The sequence below is a fragment of the Schistocerca gregaria genome, chromosome 2 (genome assembly GCF_023897955.1).
Source record: "Schistocerca gregaria isolate iqSchGreg1 chromosome 2, iqSchGreg1.2, whole genome shotgun sequence".
Classification (NCBI taxonomy): Eukaryota; Metazoa; Arthropoda; class Insecta; order Orthoptera; family Acrididae; genus Schistocerca; species Schistocerca gregaria.
In genome coordinates, this window is record NC_064921.1 from 36271851 (window position 1) to 36297213 (window position 25363).

Genomic DNA, 25363 nt, shown 5'->3' on the forward strand with positions numbered 1-25363 from the left:
TAGGGTGGAGGCTGTGAGGTCAGCGGCCACCCTCTCACGAGCTGCTGATGAGGCACGTGTCCGGTTATAATGTGTGCAAGCAAGAGAGAGAGAGAGCAAACGATCTTGTGTCTTCACCTGACGTCACGGTAGCGCACTCTTGTGGCCACGATAGCGACTAAGGCAGTTCGTGGTGAACATACTGAGTGCAGCTGTCTCGAATTACTGGGCTTGCGTCATGGTTTGATATCAGGAGAGCGCCCTCTGGTGGCACCGATATGAACTAAGCCAGTTGTAGTCCAGACCCAGTGGCGCACACACCTGCTTGAATTTGGTTAAATAATAAAGACAAGTACTTTTTTCCGCCATTTTGTTTGCTTAGTAGAGATAAGCGAGTGTGATGCCTTATCATGTTGGAATTTGTACTTCGGGCCATTTTGCTGGGGTAGGGGGGTGGCACTTTCCTGCCAAAATTCAAACTTCCCGCCAAAACCCGCCATCTTGATTGATGTCACAGCCGCCATCTTGGATTACGTTACTTTGGGGTTGTACGAACCTACTTCCAATACTGCTGATGTCGGCCATGGCGTTTTCTCTCTCTGTTGAGTGTCATATTGACCTCTGCCGCGTCACTCACTGGGACAATATTGAGCGCCCAGTGTGAGTTACCGACTTGGGGAGATGGTGCGCAGTATCACGCAGTAAGGAGGAAACCTCTAAGATGACACTCATGTGCTCACTTCCAACTCACTCACGTTCACCACGGTATCTCTGCCTCACACGCCTTTAACACGATGGAAAAAGGATAAACGTTGCTATACACGGATTTAAACAAAAATAAAACGACAGAGGAGCTGGAAGGAAGGCACATGGAAATGTGACTGTCTAACCACTTACAAAAAGAATGGACGAACTACTCACCTTGTTAATGCGTTAAGAACTTCTCCCTAAAATTTTTGTTAATAAGTTGGACCAATCACAAAGCAAAATTCTCGCCACATTCGTTTCAACATTACTTAAAATAGAGGGCACGTCTGTAGTTACCCTCCAGTCCGAGAATGGAACACAGTGTACTGAAGTGTGGCGCACAGTCATCTGGCGCCACAAGCTCCGCACACTGGAGGATCCTCCACGGAGAGCAAGAAGCCGTGTGTCGGAGGCCCCTGGCCTGTGCCGAGACGAGTGAGCGGGCCGTCGTCCCGTCTTCGTGGCTGACAGGAGGTACCCTGCAGCCACGTACTGGGCTGTCCGCGACGCAGCTTACTGTTTGTCACTTTCAGCCACTCGTTTTGCCACCAGTGAGAGACTACGGACCTCAACAGCGACGTGCAGCATACGAGGGGCGGCACTCGGAACTAGCCGAGGTTCTTGGGTGTTACATCTGCCCTTTCATTCCTCGCAACATTCCTTTGCTCTGGCGGCCAACAGAAAGACACCTCCACCTGCTGTAGTTGGAGGAGGGCGTCTTCGATATCCTGCACTACGCTGTTGCTGGGTACAACCGTTCTGGGGATTGAAGGGCACTGAAAAGAATCGCAACAGACAAGGAACTTAATTCTCATCTGCTACAGTTCTTAAAAGATCGCATATGATTCTCCATCAAAGAAAGTAAAGTCTTGAGGCACTCCTTCCTCGATGACACGATAGTGGAAAACAACACAGCAAGCAACAGAGATCCCCTGTTTCGACTCATTCTTAAAGATAGCTGTCAAGTTTTGGTGCTCAGTTAAAATGTTATTACATAATATATTAAAAACATACGCAACAGTGCAACCACTCCTGTACTGCACTAAATCTAATGTTACTCTGGGCCTTTGCAGCACCCAGGCTGGCACACGGTTAAGAACTTGGGTTTGGGGGTGTACTTGCTCCTCACCAAGTCATACCAGCAAACGCCGCACGCGAACCCCAAATGGCGTTGCTCGTGGACAACTGGAGAAAATGTTTCCAGAGGCACACGAGCAACAGTACAGTATTCAGTCGAATTAGGAACTGCGAGGGACTTACATGCCCGAGGAGTTGCCGTCTGCTAGTGGTCCACTAGCCTCGGCACAGAGACTGGGTATGGGTTCTGGTCCCAGGAGCACCGGCGACCAGTCTGATCCCCTCAAGGTGGTCGGCGCCCATGATCTTCTGGTACGAAGTTCTCGCCGATCCACAGTCTGTGCACCCATTGTCAAGCTGCCAACACATGGATATAACAAAAAAAATTCAGATCCGCCCTCTCTGCTCCCAAAGATCTGCGGCTTTTTAAGATACCCCGGTCCCCTCTGCGTTCTGTCTTTCAGGTCTTACAGGTGTAATAACCAAGAGGGAGTCAAAACTGAGTCTCAGAAACATCACTGAGTCTCTAAAATGTAGAATGGTGTCCCTACTATGCAAGTCAGGTACATTAAAAACACGACGAGAACGATTAAAATGAACATACACACACTTATCTCCAGAAAACTGAAGAACGATCTTTACAGCCCACTCCTCTAACCTCAGCAGTGTAAGGAGTCCTTACCGCAACACTGAAACAGGGACAGAAAACAGCAAAGTCATCGCCAAATAAGGATTACTGTACAGGACTTTTTACGACAGAGTGATACTGCCCGTGGAATAGCAAAGAGGGTAACACTTAAAACACTGCCCTGATGAACAAACGATCCGACAGCACGTCGCCAACTCAGGACCTACAATAGCTCTGAAACAGCGAGGACCGTATGAAGATGGAGAGGTGGCCACGAGATCACTCTGTCTCCAAGTGGCGCCCCTCATTAATCTCAAAGAATGTAGCGACACGCTGACAGATGTTTATGTGAGAAAGCCTGCTAAGTAGCCGCCTCTGGCAGAGCCAGCTTGTCGTCGGTGGACCGAAAGCTCCGGAATCCATACTGAGCGCGGCTAAGGGCTTGCCTGGTCTCTACCAACCAGAACGCCGGCCAGTGTGGCCGAGTGGCCGAGCGGTTCTAGGCGCTTCAGTCTGGAACCGCGCGCCCGCTACGCTCGCAGATTCGAATCCTGTCTCGGGCATGGATGTGTGTGATGTCCTTAGGTTAGTTAGGTTTAACTAGTTCTAAGTTATAGGGGACTGATGACCTCAGACGTTAAGTGCTTGGAGCCATTTGAACAAGACCAGCCGACGGTTAACCTTTCGCTCCGGGGTCTCCCCTGCATGGCTCGTTAAGGAGACACTCCGGTAGGTACTGGGACACGTCTGGCGCTAAATATCAGAACAGCCTCTCTCCGCAAGCTGGTAAAGTCGCCTCTCTGCTGTATAAAGAAGAATTTCCTTTGACGCTGCTGGAAAATATCGAAGCATGCAGTACCGGATTTGGTTGCGATCCGGTGCAGTATCACGAGTGTCAGAAATCGAGAAAGGGCAGTTGTAAGACTTGGAATTGATGGATCTCAAGTCCAACTTGCCCTCTCCGCAATCGCACTGAAGTGGTGAAACGCCGGGTCCCGGCTGGCATCGGCAGTAGTCGTCTGAGCTGTCTCCAGGCGTTGTTTGGAGGGTCCCCTGTTTCACCCCTGCTGCTATTGGTAAACGGCTCTGTTTACGAGAAATCCTCTTGATGGCTACCCATACGTTCGGAGAGCAAGTGGAACGTTTTGTGTCCAGGACCGTTTGCCATGACCCTTTTTGCTCTCCTTAATGACACGTCGAGCCTTGGCACTTGCGACCTAGAAGGTTCTGCGGTTGTCTGCTGTTGGGCGGTACTTAAACCGTTGAAGAGCCACATGCCTGTCCCAGATTGCTGAGTGGCACTCACCAGTACACCAAGGAAGGCACGATGTGTCACTCTTGTGTTGTGGTTCATCCATTTCCGGATGCCGTCACTGTGTTCAAATACAGCCAGCTGGCTGAAGAGCGTCCAATTGGCCCCAACGAATATCCATTTCGGTGGCTTCTGTTCAAGCGGTCCCCCATTCAGTACGTGAATGTGGAGTGGGAAGTGGTCACTGGAATGAAAGTCGTCAATGAATGCCCTTGGAACAGCATCTGCGAGGGCTGGAGAGTATAAAGTGAGTTCGAAGGCTGGGAATGTTCCAGTAGCAGCACAGAAACGATTGAGACTACCTATGTTCAGAATGAGCAGCTCTCCAAAACCTGATCCTGATTACAAGCAGAGGTCGAGCCCCACATGACGTGATCAGTACTCAAGTCTTCCAGTAGGAGTAATGGTCGAAGGAGTTGTTGCACAAGACCTGTGAGAGCCTCAGAGTCTATTGCATCTTGCAGAGGTAAATACAGCGAGGATCCTCCGACATGCGTGAATTTCGACAGCAACTGCTTGCACGTCAGTGGCCAGGGGGACACCAAAGGAGTGGTGCACACAGAAACCCCTCCCTTGTCTCAGTCATCACCATTTCGGTGAATGATACAGCACTGCAGTATAGAGGCGTCAGTGGTTTTAAAACATGTTTCCTCTACATACAAGCACAGGGGGAGCGCGTACGCTATGAGTTTCAGTTCCCTCACGTGTGTCCTGAACCCACTGGTGTACCACTGGTGTAGGATGCGAGCCACCTAACACAGTGGCAGTAGATTCACCCTCACTTTCTGCAGGAGAGGGGAGCCTGCAGTGTGTGCCGAAAGTACTGGCATTTAAAACAGCGCGTTGGGTTCGTGAAATAAGGCTGTACGCTTAGGCGAAGGAAACCTGCCTTGACATGGTCTGGAAATTTGGCGCTGTTAAATGTAAGTACGGAAGAGACTAATTTAACAAGCTCATCATCCATTCTTTTTATAACTTTTGCAAGTCAGCAATGGCTCCAAAGGACCACTCAGCTTACAGTTATTCTTGGGGAAAGTCTACTAGATCCCTGCAAGTCACAATACTTTTGATGTAGTTCGTGCACATTAACGTCACACTGGAGGATGGGAGCCATTTATCACTGGGTTGCACTTTCACCCTGCCTTTCCACCTGGGAGCGGTGCCTGCCGTGTGTGGAGGCTCAGCCGGAACGAGATGATTGTCGCAGGCGGGTATCAATGCCCATAATCTCTGAAGAAGAATCGAGACGTTCATCAGAGAGGATGACTTCGACATCGTCAGACAGTTGACTCCCCGGCTCTGTTAGTCACTGATGCTTTGTCTTGGATTTTTTACCAGCACTGGATAATAGACAGGGAGCTCCACAACAGTGGCAACCACAGCCTGGTCTGATGTTTGGGTGAAGGTATGGGCTTCGAAATAACTACAGCAGAACAAGTGCACTGACAAATGCAGGCACTAATGCTGACACTGGCAACCTCCGTTACTGTAACAACTTCGGTTTTAGAGATTGTGAGTCATTATTTTCAAAAAAGAGAATTTTCTCTATTTTGTATGGCGCTATTTAGTGGTAACTGAAAAATAAATTTTGATACGAGGAAATTAACTAGAGTTCCAGTAATTAAAAGAAGCAGCCAAGTAAGAAAATGATAAGTTTAAATTATCACGCGTCCCAGACAAATTTACTACTAAGAGAGAGAAAACTAGTAATTCACGACTTTGTCTAACCTGCTCTGATACCGTGGAGTAGACTGACCGCGCACAACGTTAGTTGGCCGTATGGCGATCATTGATATTACCCGTTATGCACAGAAGTGCTGCCCAGAAGCTGCATTTACAGATCGGCTTAACATGTCTCAGGGACGCACGAGTGGCTGTTACAAATTCGATCATCAATTATGTTCGGCGGCCAGAAAACGGTATGACGGCAGTCTTGCAGTTCTCCTAGCCGAAACATAGAAAAGTTGGCAGGCAATGTTAATGTTGTTGAAACGAAACATTGGTAAACAATGCCAATTATTCATATATTGACGATACTTTTACATAGATACATACTTTACACACCTTGAAAATATCTTTCAAGCTCAACTGCCTGTTACAAAATCATTCGGAGAACGATCATTAAGAGAGAGCGACCGACAAGAGCGGAGACATCAATAAAGAGAGAGATATCGAGAGATAGAGAGAGAAAGCCATACGCCGCTCGTGTTTAGGTACAAGTAGACAGCTGAAGGCAACATTACTGTCATTTTTCCTCAGTCTCTTCCTGTTCTGGAAGCCTCTCGCGTGGAGAAACGTACCAGAGACTTCGCTGCCTCCTTTCCGGCGCGGCTGATTGCATAAAATGTGATTGTTGATGCCAATTGCGTTGCGTCTGCTGCATTATTTGCCAATTAAAAAATACAGTTGCTATCTTTTTCTAATTTTAACATCTGTATGCTCTCTCACACTTATGAATTAATTATAATTTTACATTATAAGACAATTTAAAGACAATACACGGAATTAAAACAAAAATACTGCATTTCTTACGTAGGTTTACATAAATTATTTAGTTTTGGGGCTAAAATTTCTTTACGCGTAAAAAGAAACTTTTCAATGGGCTCCTTACGAACAGATGCAGATGAGGTAGCGCACTCTGGTAGTTTCATGGCCTTGTACATCTTTTTGACCTCACCATACGAGGTACGCATAATTGACTTGTTCTGTTTCTATAATCCGCTCATCATAAGAATAAACCTGATATAAACATTGAACAATGTATTCTTCCGCGTTTGCTGGAACCTCGCTGGATTTCCGTTTTACGTGGGGCTGCAGCCAAGCTGTGTCGAGTACTGACAAGTACGGTAATACGGGTACGTTTCGTGCTGTGCGGTACGCGCGCATCGGCTAAGCGATAATTCGGCGCATTTAACTTGGACATCACTGGCCGGTCAGCTGGTACAGATAGCCTGCAGTGACGTGGCCAGCTGCAGGTGACAAGTAATAAGAGACGAGCAGAGAAGCAATACAGGTACGAATGACATTTAATTTTCAAGCAGAATGAAACAACGCACTGCAAATCTCCCACAATACGCCCTTAGACAACTAGACGAAAACCGCAACATGTTATCGCTTTTAGCTAACGTACTATTGTAATTAAAAACAAGAATAATTAAAATTTTGACTTAACCATAGGGCAAATTTTCTGCATAAGCTGTGTGTATCGTAAGAGAGTATTGAATGATTTCACCATATAGCTAAACATTGAAGCCACTGAAGGTATTACTAACAGTCAGTCGTCTGGTAATGTCCTAGCTCCTTCTTTATCCGAATCCGAGAAATACATTTCAGTTCTGGAAGTGTCACCTGCTACGTCGATAACCAGCCTATCAACAACAGAATCAACGAAGCCAAGCAGGCGCAGCAGTTTCTCTTCTTTTACGACGAGCCGTTGTATATCCCTCCAGCGTTCGGCAGTGACGTGTGAAAAAGCTGCGTGCGTTGGTTCCAGTACGTCTGGCTGCTTTACAATCTTGTTATTTCTCGGGCCAAATCCCTTAAATTGGCTCCAGATGAGTTATGTTGGGTTCATATTGTAATGATACAGTAGAAAATGTAAAAATGCAGTATTTGTATGATTTGCTCGATGCTGTGGAAATGATTGTTTTTCATGTTTCGACGATACTTATCTACCTCTGTGGTATAAAACAATGGACATAGGCCAAATTAAGAGGATATTTTGCCTTAAAAATTAAATTGTTATGTTTTCTTAATTTAAGCAGCTTTTATGAACAGTCTTTCGTAAAACATCGATAATTAAGAATTTGTACTTGAAATGCAAACAGGAATTTCGCGTCCGGTATGTATTTGAAACAAGTAGACGTGCATTATTCATAAAAATGATGAGTTTTATAATTACGAGATGTAGGTATTCCGTATTGAACGAGGAAAAAAAGATACTGGGGAGATTTGATCTAACGCACGAAAAATCGCACTTGTTTCGCAGTCCATTAACGCTATCGACTGCGCTACATATGGGTAGTGAGTTAACTTGTCAACTGCAGTATATACGACACTGGGAAAACCTAAAAGCCGATTATCTCCGTAAATGTATGAAAAACATTGAAAACAAACTATTTCTTGGCACTTTTTATCCGTATTCCTCACGCGTGTTTCATTACGGAACAGAAAGCAGCCTCAGCGCATTTCATGGTGCGCATGAACAGCGCGACAATCAGAGCACAACGCTGCAGAGGCTGCGACTGTACACGATTTTTGTAATAATATGTACGTAACTGAAGCTTGATTAAGAAAAACATTGATGGCTGTTAATACATTTGAATATCTTGATAGTTTCATTTAACGTAATATAGTAATAATATATCTAATATGTAATTAGGACCTACTTCCATAAGCGTGACAACACCAGTGCACGTGTGTTACGGCTTCTGACCAATCATCGCGTGTGTGTTGGTTAGATCAGGTTTATACTTACGATGAACGGATTATACCTGTCCGGGAGGAAGGTACTGCAGCCCCTACCCGAGACGGGGGATCCGCAGAGCAAGGAGGTGAACAACCTAGTACTTCATGGATGGCCTTACCACATTTGCCAGAAATGGCTTCTCCCTTACATCCAAGAGTAGTGTGCCAAAGCGCTGGCATTTAAAACAGCGTATTCAGTTGGTGAAATATGGCCACACGATTATGCGAAACAAAAGGATCTTAACATGCTCTGGAAGTTTGGTGCTGCTGAAAGTGAGTTTTATTAGATCGTCATCCACCCTTCTCATTGTGTTTTGTACATCGTAAATGCCATCTTGAGTCTATTGATTTTTCAATTTTCTCTGTGAATGCCAACTAGAACCCTGCAAGTCACGACACCTCGTGTTCCCATTGCATACTCCCCGAGGCATCTGGCGTGGCTGCTTGCTGGGAATTACAAGTTTCCACTAACAGTGTGCCATTGCACAAGCGCTCTTCTGATTTTACAGAGCAACAGAATCGCTGTGAACCCTTTTGGATAGAGAAGTGCGAGAGCTTCTCAAAAATACTCCTTTCTGCTTGACTATTAAAAACAAATTTTGGCAGCGACGTGGGTTCTGTTACCGTACATGGCAGCACTCTGGATAAGAAGTCCTGAACGAAGAGGTCTGGCTAAATGAACCTTCTTGTTTGACTGGGCGTCAGTACCCACAAGCGGCCCACCCTTTACGCTGGGAGAAGGGAAATTTTGAAGGATCCATCTCGGTCCCGCGAGCAGCTAGCGAAATAAGTGAACCTAGACGGAGCCTCGTGTGCTCAGGCAAGCTTTGTACTACAGAGGTGCGGCAGGCTCCCCAGAGGTCGCCTGTTGCACCTCAGCAGCTGACCTCATGGCACGCAGCACACCTCGAGACCGAGAGTTTTTATCATCGAGGCCGCCACTCACTGTAATACACGGCATCCCGGCGACACGCTGCACGGCCGCCGCTGAGCTCGCGGCGGCACGCTGGTGGACGTCAGCAGTGCCCAGCTCAGGAACCCCGAGGCAGCCTGCTAGTTGCGCCATGTGGGCAGCGTTGGGCGCCATTTTCTTGCACTCTTCAGTTTTCTCTAGTTTTTTGCGATAAATGTGGCTACTGTTTTATGACATCATCTTGGGGCCATTCCAGAAGTTAGACTATGTGGTAATGGAGTTTCATACTCTTCCACTTGAAAAAGTCCCGGATGAGATTGTGGAATTATTGAGAAGGAAAACGGTTGTGCATATTCAGTGGAACAACTGATACAGGGGAAACTCGAAAACCAAACTCTGGACGGCCATTCGGCGATTCCAACTGCAGTCGTACGGTATGCCCATCTGCTTCACTCAGGCCACAAAGTTATCTAGCTTGAGAAACTAAGACACATTAATCTCACATATTAACTGCCAAATTAGCAGTAGAGTGCAACACTTGCAATAAATAAGAAACAAAACGAATGATTGCGCCAGCTGCAGAAATTATATTAAAGTGGCCTATATTGTCGGTGCTTCTATTTTCATGAAATATTATGTTTTGGACCACAGTTAAATTGATTACAGAGGCCGAACACAAACCTTATTTTGGAACTACTAATGTCTTCTTCTTACATACTAGTATGAAGAAGAAACCAGTAAGATGGTAATTATATGAACGAAATGCTGAGGGTGATTTCCCTGGGTCTCAATAAATAACTTGAGGTAAACGGGATACCGGCAGGAGGCGTTTTGCTCGGTGTGCTGGTGCGTGCCGTAACCAGGAAGTGAGTCACGGTGTGAGTGCCCGTCATCCAGGTTCCGGCAGCGCACATTTCTTGTCGTGGTGGTTCCGGCTGATGCACACTGTTGCTAACTCACGGTTAAAGTAAGACACCTGTTGAAGTGCCACTCGCCGAAGCTATCAGGAAAAGCGGCCGCGCTTTCAGGACTCTTACCTGGCGTTCAGTACCGTGTGCTTTCCAATTCCCTTACATCTGCTCGCGTACTTCAAATTCTTCGTGTCGCCGATGGAATTGGATCAAATGGCTCTGAGCACTATGGGACTCAACTGCTGTGGTCATTAGTCCCCTAGAACTTAGAACTACTTAAACCTAACTAACCTAAGGACATCACACACATCCATGCCCGAGGCAGGATTCGAACCTGCGACCGTAGCAGTCGCACGGTTCCGGACTGCGCGCCTAGAACCGCGAGACCACCGCGGCCGGCGCCAATGGAATTACTACTTAGCAACTTTCGTCGCTGTTGTATCACATCCTCATTTCCCACGCTCAAAGAAACACACCGTTGCCAAAATGTCCCATTCTCAATTCATTCCTGCATAATCTCGAGCAACGTTTAGTGTGCCGAGTGTTGAATTATGTTTCCCGCCAGTTACTAGCGACGCATGCAGCGCACTGCGGGCGACAACGAGATTGGGGAAGGGGGGTGGGGGCGTGTGGTGCGGTACAACGGCTGGGCAGCCTGTGGTCGTCGCGGGCGCAGGCTGGCTGAGGTAGCCTCTTGCAGTGTTCAGTCCGTTCTTTCTGCACGCTAGACGGACGACGTTAGTTCCCGTACTGGTGGGAGCCTCAGGTGCCACGTGTCGGTACAGGCAAACGCGAGCACGCCGGTCAGCCACGTTAATGTGAGCAGCTGGCGAGCCTCGGTAACCACCTTCAGCAGCGGAACCCGCAGAAAGAGCAGACGGGGACGTGAGTCCGTGCCGGCGGAGCTAGGCTCTGTCCGTGGCACCAGCTGCCCGATCGACTGGGTGGAAATTCGGGAAGTCTGGTGGTGAGCAGAGCAGAGGAGAGCACGGCAAACTGATCCTCGTGCATTTGGAACGGCGCTCGGACACTGCGAGCTGTGTGCCCCGTTGCATTGTCTTGCTGGTAGATGCCACAGTCCCCGGGAATAACAAACTGCATACGGCGGTGAACACGGTCCCAAAGGACGGACGCATACTTGTGTTGATCCACAATGCCTGCCAGAATGACGAGATAACTCAGGTAATACCACGAAAACATTCCCCAGACCGTAATTGTAGCTGTGTGTTTACTTTCACACGTTTCACGCCATACATGCCAATGGTGATCTGTCCGATGGAGTACAGAACTGATTCATCTGGAAAGCTGTATTGGCGTGCAGGTTCCAGCCTTCGTCGTCGATCGACAGCAGTCAGCACAGGTGCACGAACACTGCGCTTGCTGAGCAGCCCGCCCGTGCGCGGCGACGTTCGCCGAACGGTCACCGAGGAGACGCCGCTGACAGCTCCCAGGTTCTCGCGAGTGCTCAGCTCGCCGGCAGCCGCGCTCGTATTCCCCTGTTGACGCGTCCACACCCACCGTTCACACCTGGACTCTGTGGCCGCTGGTGCACAACAGTTGGCTCGGCGCTGGTTTCGGTTGGCGCCATTTTCTCGTGCAGAGTATCATTCGATACGGCAGAGTGTGGACGGTTTACAAACGTAGCCGTTTTGGAAATGCTTCCGCCTTCGGTCCAAAAGGCAATAGTCGTGGCCGTTTGAACGTCAGATAAATCGCTCAGTTCCCGCATTACGGTAACAACTGCACCGTTCTCCGCGTCCCGCTGACGCGGTTTATACGCCCTGCACTGCTGTTGCTGCCCGCTCGTTGTGGTCACTGCACGTCGGCGGCGGTGGCCGCATTAACGTGAGAGACGTGCGTGTTGAATAACGCTACACGAGACTCTAGGTTAGCCTTCAAACCACCAAAAACCGGTGACGGGAAACAAAGAATGGTCCCTTTCTTCCACGCTTCTTAACTTGTACGCGAATGGTCGACCACGTACCGGGGCTTGCACCTGATTTGTTTATGCTGACGATCTGGCACTCTCGAACCAGCATAAGACATTTGAAGTCGCCGAAAGACAACTATAAAGTCAACAGCTCGAAGCCAAACCCTAGCGAAACAGGATTCAGTCCTTTCCATTTCGACAACAAACATGCCAACTACAATTCAGAAGCCTCGTGGTTCTGCACTCCTCTCAGTCACAACTGTACCTCTAAATCCGTGGGGGCTAGCCTCGAAAGCGGTACGACACTCGAGGAGCAATGTGCCACTGTGAGAATGGAGGTCGCAGCACAAAACTACGCCACGCGTGCTTGGGACGTCGGCTGCAGCCTCGTGCAAGTCAGCGGGGCAACAACGGTACCGATGCTGCCGCTCGAAACGCGATCACAAAACTTTACCAAAACTTCACCAAACTTGTCGCTCGACATGAGCTCCATTCGAGAAGAGCCAAGTACTGGCCGGAATGCACCGCCAGACACCAGGTGGCCAGTACCAGTGAAATCGGACAGGAGCACGACAGAGGCGCGAACCCGTTGCTCGACAACGTCGCATCGGGAGAAGATTTATGCCGTTAGAGAAGTCGCACATAGAAGGGAGGCTTCAGTGCTAGACGCGATCCGATGCCACCAAAGGAGGAACGGGCGCCGGGGAGCGGCCTGCCACGGCCAACACGGACTCCACTCAGCAGCCGGCACTGGGAGGGACTCTGCGGCGGCGGAGGTGTGTGCCGTGCGAGTTGCGCGGGGCGGGCGGCGGGCGCTCTCCTCCACCGTCCCGGCCTCTCCGTGTCCCGAGGCGTCGAGACGCTAAAAGGAAGGAAAAGCTGCTAAAGCCTCGAGTCCAGCCATTTCGGACTGCGAAGGTTATTCTCTTCGATATCCTCCCTCGCGGTCAAACGCTTAGAAACTGAAGTAGTGATTACAGAGGGAAGTCTCGGCACTCGAGAGGGGGTCGCTTCGCTGGGCTGTTCTAGCTGATGCTATCCGCCGCAACGTCTGGACGTCACACTTGTGGCTTTCATCTCTTTAACCCGTGAACGGATGGACTCGACATAAACCGCTCCAGCAACGACGGGAAGTTACTGATGCAGTAAGAACTCGACTACATACAGGCTGCCACGTTAGCGTGGAGCAGGGAGGTGATACTGAACTCCGAGTACCTTGCCTAATGGGGTTTCATAGCCAAAGAAATGGGGAACAATATGGTGTACTTAAGTCACGAAAAAGATGGTCCAGCTCAGAAAAAGAAAGCGTGGCGCTACCTGCGGTGCAGACAGGCTGATCCAGCGCCGAGTGGCGCCACTGCCAGTTTCTGCCACGGAAAACAACTCGTCACACTGTCACGAGGTGTGTCTACTCTCTTCTGCACCAAATAGCCGTACGTCATTTCGTTGGCTGCGTCTTGCCTGGTAGTATACAGTATATTTGTCAACAAGTTACGCTTCGGTGCAAGTACCTGGTGCAGCTGGTAAGGATTTGCGGAACTCCACTGGAGATTATTCCTGAATCCGCTTAACCCGACAAACAGTGCCAAACTTCGTCTGGAAACTAGAACATTTCGGGATGGACCTTTTTGGGCGTGCACAGACTGTGAGCAGCTGGGTCCGGCCTGCTCAGCCGGTGCCCTGCCCCAGGGTCTCAGTCGTGGTGAGGTCAGCACTGACAGCCGTCTGCCAGTCTCCTCAACTCGGCCGGGTCAGCAGCACAGCCCCTGTGAATCCCGAGTCGCATCTCGGCGCGCCGGGGGCTAATTGTCCAGAAAAATGACAAGCCCAGCTCGGTTGTGACACCGAGTACAGTAGTATAATGCAGTGCTGTGGCCTGTAGTGTTGTACAGTTAGTGTAGTCCGGAATAGCGTAATGGACCAGTAGCCGACCCCTTCTCGGTTACAGATGAACAGATATCTCTGTGCCACGTGGCCAAATCATAACATCTAAACTTTTCCCTTTTTTGTTATTATCCTTTCTTATGTATTTTTTCCTCTTAAATAGCATAATGCTTAGTCATGACTAACACATTTGAAATTATGTTAAAATATAATTTGTATATCGGTACGCAACATTTCGTCTGTTCTTTTATCACGATAGCAGAGTAAAAGGAAACATAGCAAATAAAATTAAAAAAAAAAAAAAGATAAAAAATAGGGTTGCAGTTTCAGTTGTGTTTCTGCGTAAGCAGATGCTACACATGCAGTGCGAAGTGCTAAATGGCACGACCATTTTCTCAGACTTCCTTCCAAGCTTAGTACGCCCCTCGTCCCCTCCCTCCGCCACTAAGCAACATTCTGTACTGCAGTCACGAAATGGAGGAGAAGGTGGCCGCCCACGAGCTTACTGGACAGTAGCTGCTGAAGGCGAGACAGCTGGAAAATGACAAACATACAGCACTCCATCCCCTCCCCGAAGCCTATTTATAAGTATGTATAGCCGTAGAGTCTACACCTGTGTTCTTAATCGTACAGCTAACTGAGAAACTGTTAATGATGAGCACGTACTTGGAATTCACATCATATACGCTCTGAAAGTGTCAAAACTCTGAAATGTTGTTCTTGCTGTAGTTGCGTAGGTTGAAAATACCGCTTCAGATGGCCGGCCGGAGTGCCCGTGTGTTTCTAGGCGCTTCAGTCCACGGTCGCAGGTTCGAATCCTGCCCCGGGCATGGACGTGTGTGATGTTCTTACGTTAGTCAGGTTTAAGTAGTTCTAAGTTTTAGGGGACTGATGGCTTTAGATGTTAAGTCCCATAGTGCTCAGAGCCATTTGTACCATTTTTGAACCGCTTCAGTTGTAAATAACTTTATTTTCAAACGACCGGTTTCGGACTGTTATAAGCCCATCCTCAGGTGTCGTAGCTGTGCTGTGGTCCCCAAGTGCCGCGGTGTGCTGCCTATGAGCGCAGAACAGGGAGTAGTTGTTAAAACAATTGAACGACACAGGTAGTTGACAATTTTTTGGAGAAATTCTTTCCAGATGATGTCCGAAAAACCTTAATACAATAATAATAATACTATAGTGATATTATTGTTAAAATTTCGGCCAGCGGCAGCGCCGCCCAGTCCACTCACCCCTGTTCCTCCTGGGACAGGCGGCCCAGCAGACGACGGCGACCCCGAAGGCGAGCGCGACGAAGCCGGCGCCCAGGCAAAGACCCACAGCGGCGCCCGACCTGCCGGCGACAACAATCCCAAAACACTCGACACCGTCCGCAACTTGCAAACATATTTCACTCGCTCTTATCTATTCCCAATGTTGCCTTAGGCTACGAGCACACCGTATTACAAACGTGTTAAGCGTTTGTGGCCACTTGTTGGCCATGCCCCGTGTTCATCGGTCGACGCTCGTCTGAGGATTTTGCGGATGTTCCGCTAGCACTCGCGGCCACCGCCAGCAATGGAGGGTGGAACATGCACACCGGCCACCCGTGCTGCCGAAACGCCAGAGAAATCCTCAGACGGACGTCGGGTGCCGAAGCTGGTAGGCTGCTTGCCACACCGTAATATCTTATTTCTTAAGTAAAATCTACAGCATTAAAAAATTGACTTGTCTCGTTTTGCACCGTTCAACTTTCTCAAAAAATATGTTAGGTCAAATAAATAAACTAGTAAGTAAGTCAACAACAATGTTATGAGAACTCTGAGGACCCCTAAAAATGGTTACCGTGATAAAAACAATATGTGTGGAGGGTTAACAAGGGGTTCATTGTGCTTCTCACTCTGATGAACTGTGTGTCGCGTGGCACCTGTGACAGTTCTGTCGTACACCGACTTATGACAAAATTCCGCGTCTGGCACGTAGTTCTCGGCAAGCTTCGTGCAATTTGAATATATCTCAGATTCAACTGGCAGCGCCAGTCCGTAACATTTTTTCTCAGGAAAAGTTAGTATAGCTAAGGTTTTCTAAATGGCGCCATCGTGATACAGAACAAGTTGTGATAATGACGCGTCACAGCAAGCTACATGCTCGTGTCCAGTGGAATACTCAAGGAGCTGTACTTTGAAATACTAAACTTCCAATTTTCAGCGCTCCTAATGTTACAGCGAAACAGCGTTTCGCTGGGTTGACAAATTAAAAGATAGTGCCACGGATGTGAAATAGGATTTGAAGTAGAAATCATTAAAAGACACGTATTTCTCATTGTGGCTGGATATTCTTACGAAATTTCAGTCACCTCCGAATGCGAAAATATTTTGTTGACGATGACCTTCACGGAGAGAAACGACCACCCTAATAAAGTAAGGGAAATCAGAGCTCGCACTGAAATATATACGGGTATATGTGATCGTTTCTTCCGCGCGCTGTTCGAGAGTTTTCGGGAATTATTGCGCAGGTGGTCCGATGAACCCTCTGCTGCGTACTTTACTGTGATTTGCAGAGAATCCGTGTAGATGTAGATGTGTAGTTTTGGTAACATCAAGCACAATGAACTTCTCCGACGTGTTTCAAATGCCTGCATCTAACTACTCGATGTGTCAGGTTCTCGCCTAACACCCGACGTCGACAAGTCCATGTCCTACGTTACTCTGAATTCGTGCCACGGACCATTCTAATTCTTTCACCGTCCGATTGAGTAATAGTGGAGCTATGGTGTGGTAGGAGAATCTTATTTTAGGCCAATAGTAAACACATTTGGTTGTTACGTCAATGTCATCAATTTTAATCGATCGCCTAAAGTGGACCCAGAATTACTGTGGTGACGTGCTGGACGAGTCACACCCGCCTATATGTCAGCACTGTCGGAACGTATTTCCGTAGGGTCTGAAACGTAGAGTGGTGCAACTACTAGTTATGCTGCCGAACACGGCACAAGTAGTGAACACAGTGGGCGCATAGAACTGATGGTCAGTACTTGTGTACATCACGTATGCTGGTGCCTCGCATCGCATAGTGAGTAGCCCCTCCGTCACCTCACGCCAGATCTCACTTGCTTACGCTGCTAACGAGGGAAGTCCCCGTCGCTACCCTCTTACATGGAGGTAATAGTAAGAGGGCGCACGTCAAAAACTGAACGCTGGTCAAGCATGGAAACAGAAAGACGGCGAAAAAAAATAAAGAAACACTGCACGGTCCAAGAAAAAGAAGTGCAATACAGAGCAGCCAGAAAGAGCGATGTCGCTGAGTTTCAGTGGTCACGGTATTCGTGCCTCGTATTTTTTTTATTTCGCTGTTCAGTGTAGCCAAATTTGAGTCTGTGTTGTGGTGTAACCTTCGTCTGTAACAGCGAGGTATAAGGAAGGGACCTACAATCACAGTTGATTCTGCACAACTACTCTATTAGCACCCGAAAGAAATTGGCTTTCGAATGCGAACCAGAAACGCTTGAAAACAACGTGACAAGTCAACAGATTCCTTCGCTGCAAAACACGTCTGATGTGTCATACACGGTTTTAGTCACAGTACGTGTGTCATATGATAGGAATGTCTTATCGACGCATGTAATCTGTACGCCTGATAAGTGAGTGAGGTATTCCTTCTTGGCCTTTTTAGGTGTTCGTATGAATGTGAATGTGATCACCCCTAAGGAAATGATGAAAACGTAACAGTTTGTCAATACTTCGTCACATAAGCTGCAGCGAATTATCGCAACAGTTTCACAACGACACAGTTTCTCTGTGCTCTGTCAAAACATACGTTTTTAATTATTTGTAGTTGCGTTGGGTTTTGGAAGTTTTGACTCTCGAATTCCTTTGTTGTAACGTAGTTCGCACCCGTTTATTTGTTGTTTTCATTTCTATGAGACGTCTATGTGGTATCTCGCCCGTTTTCAGTATTCAACGCGTTTACTTGCGACGGTAACGTGTTCTTACCACATGACTCCTATTCTATAACGAATGCATAGTATGACAGCTGCAAAGACTACAGAAAGAGAACAAACATTTCAGTGACAGGACGGACGTTGTGGACAAAAAATTGACACTATGGAGGTTCGAACACGGGTCGCCCGCTTGGCAGTCAAACAGCGTGACTATTTTTTTTTTTTTTTTTTTTTTTTTTCGTTGCGTTTGGTCTGGGCGGACGTGACACGAAGTCCGGTTACCTTTACTCAGGGGGCAACACGCTGAGATGCCTTATACCACCTGCACATCTTGAGCTTGGACCGTCCATTGTCTCTATTTTGGTTTCCTTTCCCACAGTTCAGTACACCTTCTTCCTATTTCACGTTTGACCTGTGTTCAGGTTTTGACGTGCGAAGCACTGGGCCATCTTACCACTAAATCTGAGGGGGGGGGGGGGGGGGGGGAGCACTTGGGAGTTTTCCTTGTAAACATTAAAACTGCAACCTCGACTTGGCAAGAAGGTGCTCGTATACGCAAATACTTAGCATTTCGATGCAGCGACACGAGACAGGTAACAGTAAAACTGTCTATATTCCTATGCACAACGAAAGATTCAGCTGACCTCCAGATGCGCCTGCCGGTGCGTACTCACACTTGGCAGAGGGCCGCGCCCCCCCCCCCCCCCCCCCCCCCCCCCCAAAGAGGCTGCGATCTACTGCCACGCTGGCGCTCGCGGCTGCCGTGCGAACGTCGAGTCTGCGCGATTTTCCCGTTTCGATTCCCTACAGAGCGCGGGTCACCCAGGTATTTGTACGAGTTGCCAGTTCCATACCTGACCCACTGACAGTACCGGCGTAGTATACTACGTTTTTCCGTTCTGTGAAGTGAAGAATTTTACATTTCTGAACATTTAAAGCCAGTTGCTAATCTATAGACCTCTTTGACTCGTTATTAAGAATCAATATGCAGGTTCTTTCAGACAGTACTTCACTATAGACAAACGCATTACTGCGGAAAGTCTGACGTTGCTATTAGCATTGTAACCTCACACTGTTTGTACAAGACGCAGTTATCTATGTATATTGAAGTACCGTCTGAAAGAGGCTGCATATAAATATTCAGTCAGATCATGATAAGATTTCAAAGTGGTGCAAATTGTGTCAACTTGTCTTAAATGTTCACAAATGTAAAACTGTGCATTTTATAAAACGAAAAACCGTAGTATTCTATGACTGTACTGTCAATGAGTGACAGACGGAATCGGCCAACTCATACAAATATCTCGATGCAACACTTTGTAGGGATACGGAATGGAATGATCACACAGATTCAGCCATGGGTAAAGAAAATGGAAAATTCGACTTATTGGTGGAATACTGGGGAAGCGCAATTAGTGTACAAAGGAGACACTTACAAATCACTTGCGCGACCCATTCTAGCATATTGCTCAAGTGTGTGAGAGCCATACTAAACAGTGGAAACAGGGCATATTGAACGTATACAGAGAATGGCAGCACAAATGGTCACAGGTTTGTTTGACCCCTGGGAAAAGTGTTGCATTGAAGCTCAAGAAACTCAACTGGTAGACTCTTGAAGACAGACGTAAACTATCCCGAGGAAGTATACTAAGTTTCAAGAACCGGCTTTAAATGATTACTCTACGAATATACTACAACTTCCTATATACCGCTTACATCGGGATCGTGAGGACAAGATTAGAATAATTACAACGGGTACAGGGGCATTAAAAAACAATAATTCTATCCGCGCTCCCTACGTGAATGGAATCAGAAGAAACACTAATAACCACTTCACAGGTGGTTTTCCTGGTATAGATGTACATGCAGATGTAGATAATAACACTTCAGTTAAAGCACGAGTGATTCGAATTCTTTTCGTGAAAAGTGCAGGTGGTGGCGCATGTCGGTACCAATGAAGTGTGTCGCTTTGGATCGGAGGATATTCTCTCTGGTTTCGGGCGGCTAGCGGAAATGGTAAAGACTGCGAGTCTTGCTTGCGAGATTAAGGCGGAGCTTACCATCTGCAGCATCGTTGACAGAACCGACTGTGGGCCTTTGGTGCAGAGCCGAGTGGAGGGTCTGAATAAGAGGCTCAGGCGGTTCTGTGACCGTGTAGGCTGAACATTCCTTGACTTGCGCCATAGGTTGGTGGGTTCACGGTTTCTGCTTAATAGGTCAGGAGTCCACTACACACAGGAGGCGGCTACACGGGTAGCGGGGGCTGTGTGGAAGGGACTGGCCGCTTTTTAGGTCAGAGGGTCTCAGCAAACAACAGAAAGGGCCTCCGTCTAAAAGGGAGGTGGTAAAACACAGTAAGGTAGTTGTAGAAACGATTGGTATTGTAGTTGTAAATTGCTGTAGCTGTGCTGGGAAAGAAGCAGATCTCCAAGCCCTTATAGAAAGCACTAAAGCTCATATAGTTATAGGTACGGAAAGCTGGCTAAAGCCGGAAATAAGTTCATCCGAAATTTTTTCAAACGACCTAACAGTGTTCAGAAAGCATAAATTAAATACAGTTGGTGGTGGAGTATTTATTGCTGTCAGAAGTAGTTTACCTTGTAGTGAAATTGAATTAGATAGCTGCTGCGAAATATTATGGGTAGAGGTTATACTTGACAATCGGACTAAACTATTATTGGATAGTTTTACCGACCCCCCGACACGGAAAATATAATTGCTGAACAGTTCAAAGAAAACCTGAGTCTCGTTTCAAATAGGTGCCCCACTCATAGAATTATAGTCGGTAGCGACTTCAGTCTACCCTCGATACGCTGGAAAAAATATGCGTTTAAAGCCCGCGGCTGGCATAAAACGCATCCGATATTGTACTGAATGCTTTACCAGAAAATCATTTTGAACAATTAGTTCATGAGCCCACTCGAAGCGTGAATGGTTGCGAAAGCATACTTGACCTCTTAGCAACAAGTAATGCTGGACAAATAGTGAGTATCGTGACCAATACATGGGGTAGCGACCACAAGGCAGTTGCCGCTGGGCTCAATACCCTAACACCCACAACCATCAAAAAGAAACACAAAGTACATCTATTTAAAAAGGCTGATAAAAATGCTCTTAACGCCTTTTTAAGAGACAGTCTCCACTACTTCCGATCTGATCATGTAAGCGTATAAAAGATGTGGAATGATTTCAAAGAGATAGTATCGACGGCAATTGAGAGATATATACCACATAAAGTGATGGTACTGATACCTCATGGTACACAAAACGGGTCATATCGCTGTTGCAGAAGCAACGAAAAAAGCATGCCAAATTTAAAACAACGCAAAATTCCGAAGATTGGCAAAGTTTTGTAAAAGTTCGAAATATAGCGTGTGCTTTAATGCGAGATGCTTGTAATAATTATCACAACGAAACTCCGTCTCGGAATCTGGAAGAAAACCCAAAGAAATTCTGGTCATATATAAAGCACACCAGTGGTAAGACGCAACCAATACCTCCACTGCGCCATAACAATGGTGAAGTCACTGATGACAGTGTCACCAAAGTAGAGTTATTAAACACGGTTTTCCGAAACTCCTTCAGCAAAAAAGACGAAGTAAATATTCCCGAATTCCAATCAAGAACAACTGCGAAGATGAGAAACACAGAAGTAGATATCCTCGGTGTGGCAAAGCAGCTTAAATCACTTAATAAAGGCAAGGTTTTCGGTCCATATGGTATAACAGTCAGGTTCCTTTCAGAGCATGCAGATGCAATAGCGCCATATTTAGCAATTATATACAACCGGTAGCTCACAGAAAGTTCCGTACTTAAAGACTGGAAAATTGCTCAAGTCACACCAATAACCAAAAAGGGAAATAGGAGTAAACCGCTGAATTACAGGCCCATATCACTAACGTCGATTTGCAGTAGGGTTTTGGAACATATACTGTATTCGAACATTGTGAAGTACCTCGAAACTAACGATTTACTGACACATAGCACGGATTCAGAAAATATCGTTCTTGCGAAACACAACTACCTCTTTATACTCATTAAGTAATGAATGCTATCGACAAGGGATTTTTAGATTTTCAGGAAGCTTTCGACGCCGTTCCTCACAAGCGTCTTCTAACCTCACACACCCAGGTGTCATGTTATAACATGGCACCTCACACACTCAGGTTTCATGTTATAACATGAAAGCTCTCACTGAGTGTGTTGTCAGAAGTGTCTGCTTAGGTCACATTTCGCCACAATTTGTCTAAGTGCATGTGAGGGGAAGTAGTGAGCGGAAATTTGTGAAAAACTAAGTGAAAGCAATGCTTAAATAGCAGCTTATTGAGACACCAACCAGGGACAACGAAACAGGACGGATAAATTTGCAGATGATAGGCCGAAAAAAAAACAACGAGCACTAAAATCGATGTGTAACAATACAGTTCAGTTAACTATGTAATTTTAAGAAATAAAAAAAAATTGACCCACAGAAGATGACACATCGGTGTCGAAACACGTCTGGGTAAATATAAAAGTAAACTAATTGTGTTTGCATAAGGCTGATTTCCTAAATAATCCAGTTTTTAAATTGCAAATACCGAAGAACGAAAAAAGGAGCTTCAGACCTTAGTAAAATGCGTGTAACAGGAACTGTGAAACATACTGTGTAAACGCTGCCAAGTAAAGTGTAAAAAAATTGACATTTACAGGGCATAAACTCTAATAGCCATTCTTTATACACACATCAAAAAAAGTTTTGCATCACCCTGGTTCCCAAAAGTCCTGAAGGTAGACGTTGACTTGTATCACAGACACAGTCGCTTTGACTGTTCAGAGATGTCACTAAACCCGCCCAAAAATGTAAACAGCCATGCACGAGCAGCGTGCCAAGTAGACGGAGGGGATCCGACAACCGATCAGCTTCAGTCATTCCACCAGGAAGCAGGTACAAGGCTCGTGTTGTCTGTAGTTCAGCCATGCCTAGACGGGCAATACCGCGGTTGGATCGTGTCCGCATTGTTACGTTGTGGCAGGAAGGTCTCTCAACAAGGGAAGTGTCCAGGCGTCTCGAAGTGAACCAAAGCGATGTTGTTCGGACATGGAGAAGATAGAGAGAGACAGGGTCGGTGACATGCCTCGCTCAGGCCGCCCAAGAGCTACTACTGCAATGGATGACTGCTACCTACAGATTATAGCTCGGAGGAATCCTAAGAGCAACGCCACCGTAATGAATAATGCTTTTCGTGCAGCCACAAGACGGCGTGTTCAGACTCAAACTGTGCGCAATAGGGTGCACGATGAGCAACTTCACTCCCGACGTTCGTGGCGAGGTCCATCTTTGCAACCACGACACCATGTAGCGCGGTACAGATGGGCCGAATAACATGCTGAATGGACCGCTCAGGATTGGCATCACGTTCTATTCACCGATGAGTGTCGGATTTGCCTTCAACAAGACAATTGTCGCAGACGTGTTTGGAGGCAACCCGGTCAGCCTGAACGTCTTAGACATACTGTCCTGCGAGTGCAGCAAGGTGGAGGTTCTCTGTTCTTTTGGGGTGGCACGATGTGGGGCCGACGTACGCCGCTGGTGCTCAGAGAAGGCGCCATAACGGCTGTTCATTACGTGAATGCCATCCTCCGACAGATAGTGCAACCATATCGGCAGCATATTCCCGAGGAATTCGTTTTCATGGACGACAATGCGCGCCCCCATCGTGCACATCCTGTGAATGACTTTCTTCAGGATAACAAAATCGCTGCACTAGAATGGCCAGCATGTTCTCCAGACATGAACCCTATCGAACATGCCTGGGACTGATGGAAAGGGCTGTTTATGGACGACGTGACCCACCAACCACTCTGAGGGATCTACGGCGAGTCGCTGTTGAGGAGTAGGACGACCTAGACCAACAGAGCCTTGATGAACATGTTGATAGTATGCCACAACGAATACAGGCATGCATCAATGCAAGAGGGCGTGCCACTGGATATTAGAGGTACCAGTGTGTACAGCAGTCTGGATCCCCAGCTGTGAAGGTCTCGCTGTGTGGTGGTACAACATGCGATGTGTGGTTTTCACGAGCAATAAAAAGTACAGAAATGATGTGTATGTTCACCTCTACTCCAATGTTCTGTACAGGTTCCGGAACTCTCGGAACCGAGGTGATGCAAAACTTTTTTTGATGTGCCTATAGCAGAGTAAACATTCAAAAGCAATTCTGTTAATTAACAGAACATAGTGTCACGTTGCAGAACGGCAGCCGTGGTACGACATAAGGTGCCAGTGGATGCACACCTACGTCCACATTCCGCAGTTCCATTTTACGGTGTGTGGGAAAGAGTATTTATTGTCATTTGCTCCTGCAACGTGCACAGCTGGATCTGAGGAGTAAGCGTAGGTGCGAGGCTGGCCGTCTCTGGAGCGGCTGCGCCTGCGCGTGCGCCTGCGTCGCGGTCTCGCGCTCACTGGACCGGACGGCGGTGAGGGAGCGTGGGGCGCTGCGCGTCGCACCTCTCCAGTCCCAGCGAGTAACGCTGCCACAACAACGACCAACTATCATTTCGTCGATCAGTTGCATTGCAGTCTATTTTCTTCGAAAGATACGCTGCTGCCCATCATCTTCGTTTTCCACAACCAGTTTTACGTGGTTACTACAATACTTTTCGGAAACGCTGTTGAGAAAAATTACAGAATCGGCGTTTGAAACTGTTTTACAAATGTGATTTTCGAGAATCACTATTGAGAAAGTTTAGAGAGTCGGACGTACATTGCACGTGAGGTTCACGAAGATAAAATACGCGGAATCAGCGCTCATACGGAGGCATATACATAGTCATTTTTCCGTCGCTCTATCTGCGAGTGTAACAGGAAGAGACTTGCTAAGATAAAACTGTGTACCAATGTTGGTGTTGTCCCTCACGTCATGTACGTTAAGTTCAATTCAATTTATTAGCGTCCTTGTAGTACATCATCAAAGTGACATAGGACTTGCCAATAAATATTACAATTTAAAATACACGTACATGAAAATTTATAATTGAATTTACTTGTCACTCAGACATTACAATTTTAAAAGAACTATAAGAACATTAACATAAATATATACAAGTAGGATAACAACATACAAAAAAAAACTAGTGATTCTCACATCAAAGATTATTTCCATTCTTACATTGACATTGTTTCACACTTTCATAGAAACAGCACGTATTTAAATGTGAGCAATTACACATATTTATTATGTCAGGGAAATATTAACTGCGCTTTTATTGTCAATGATTCATAAACTCTTCAATACTGTACAACTGTTGCTCAGTAACAAGTTTTTTAATTCTGTTTTAAATATGTGAAGTTTTGGTATTATTTTTAGTTGTTTGGGGAGAGCACTGTAGAGGATTTTGGGTTGGTGTTGTACACTTTTGTGATACATAGCTGTTTTATTAATTTCTCTGTGGAAATCATTCCTATTCCTCATTTCATAGTTGTGAAACTCTCTGTTTAGTGTAGAAAATTCCGCGTGTTCTTTTAAGAAACATATGCTTTCATATATGTATAAGGATGGTAGTGTCATGATTTTTAATTCTTTGAAAGCGTGCCTACAAGTGTGT

At 46.8% G+C, this 25363-nt stretch overlaps 1 protein-coding gene across 1 annotated transcript in view; it reads right to left on the reverse strand.

Annotated features, from left to right (window-relative positions):
- Positions 1–25363, reverse strand: part of LOC126336267 (neural Wiskott-Aldrich syndrome protein-like) — a 110079-nt gene that overhangs the window by 25547 nt on the left and 59169 nt on the right. The window contains exon 2 of the mRNA XM_049999765.1: positions 15084–15184. Coding sequence (XP_049855722.1) covers positions 15084–15184 — 101 coding nt within the window. The remainder of the gene's footprint in view (positions 1–15083; positions 15185–25363) is intronic.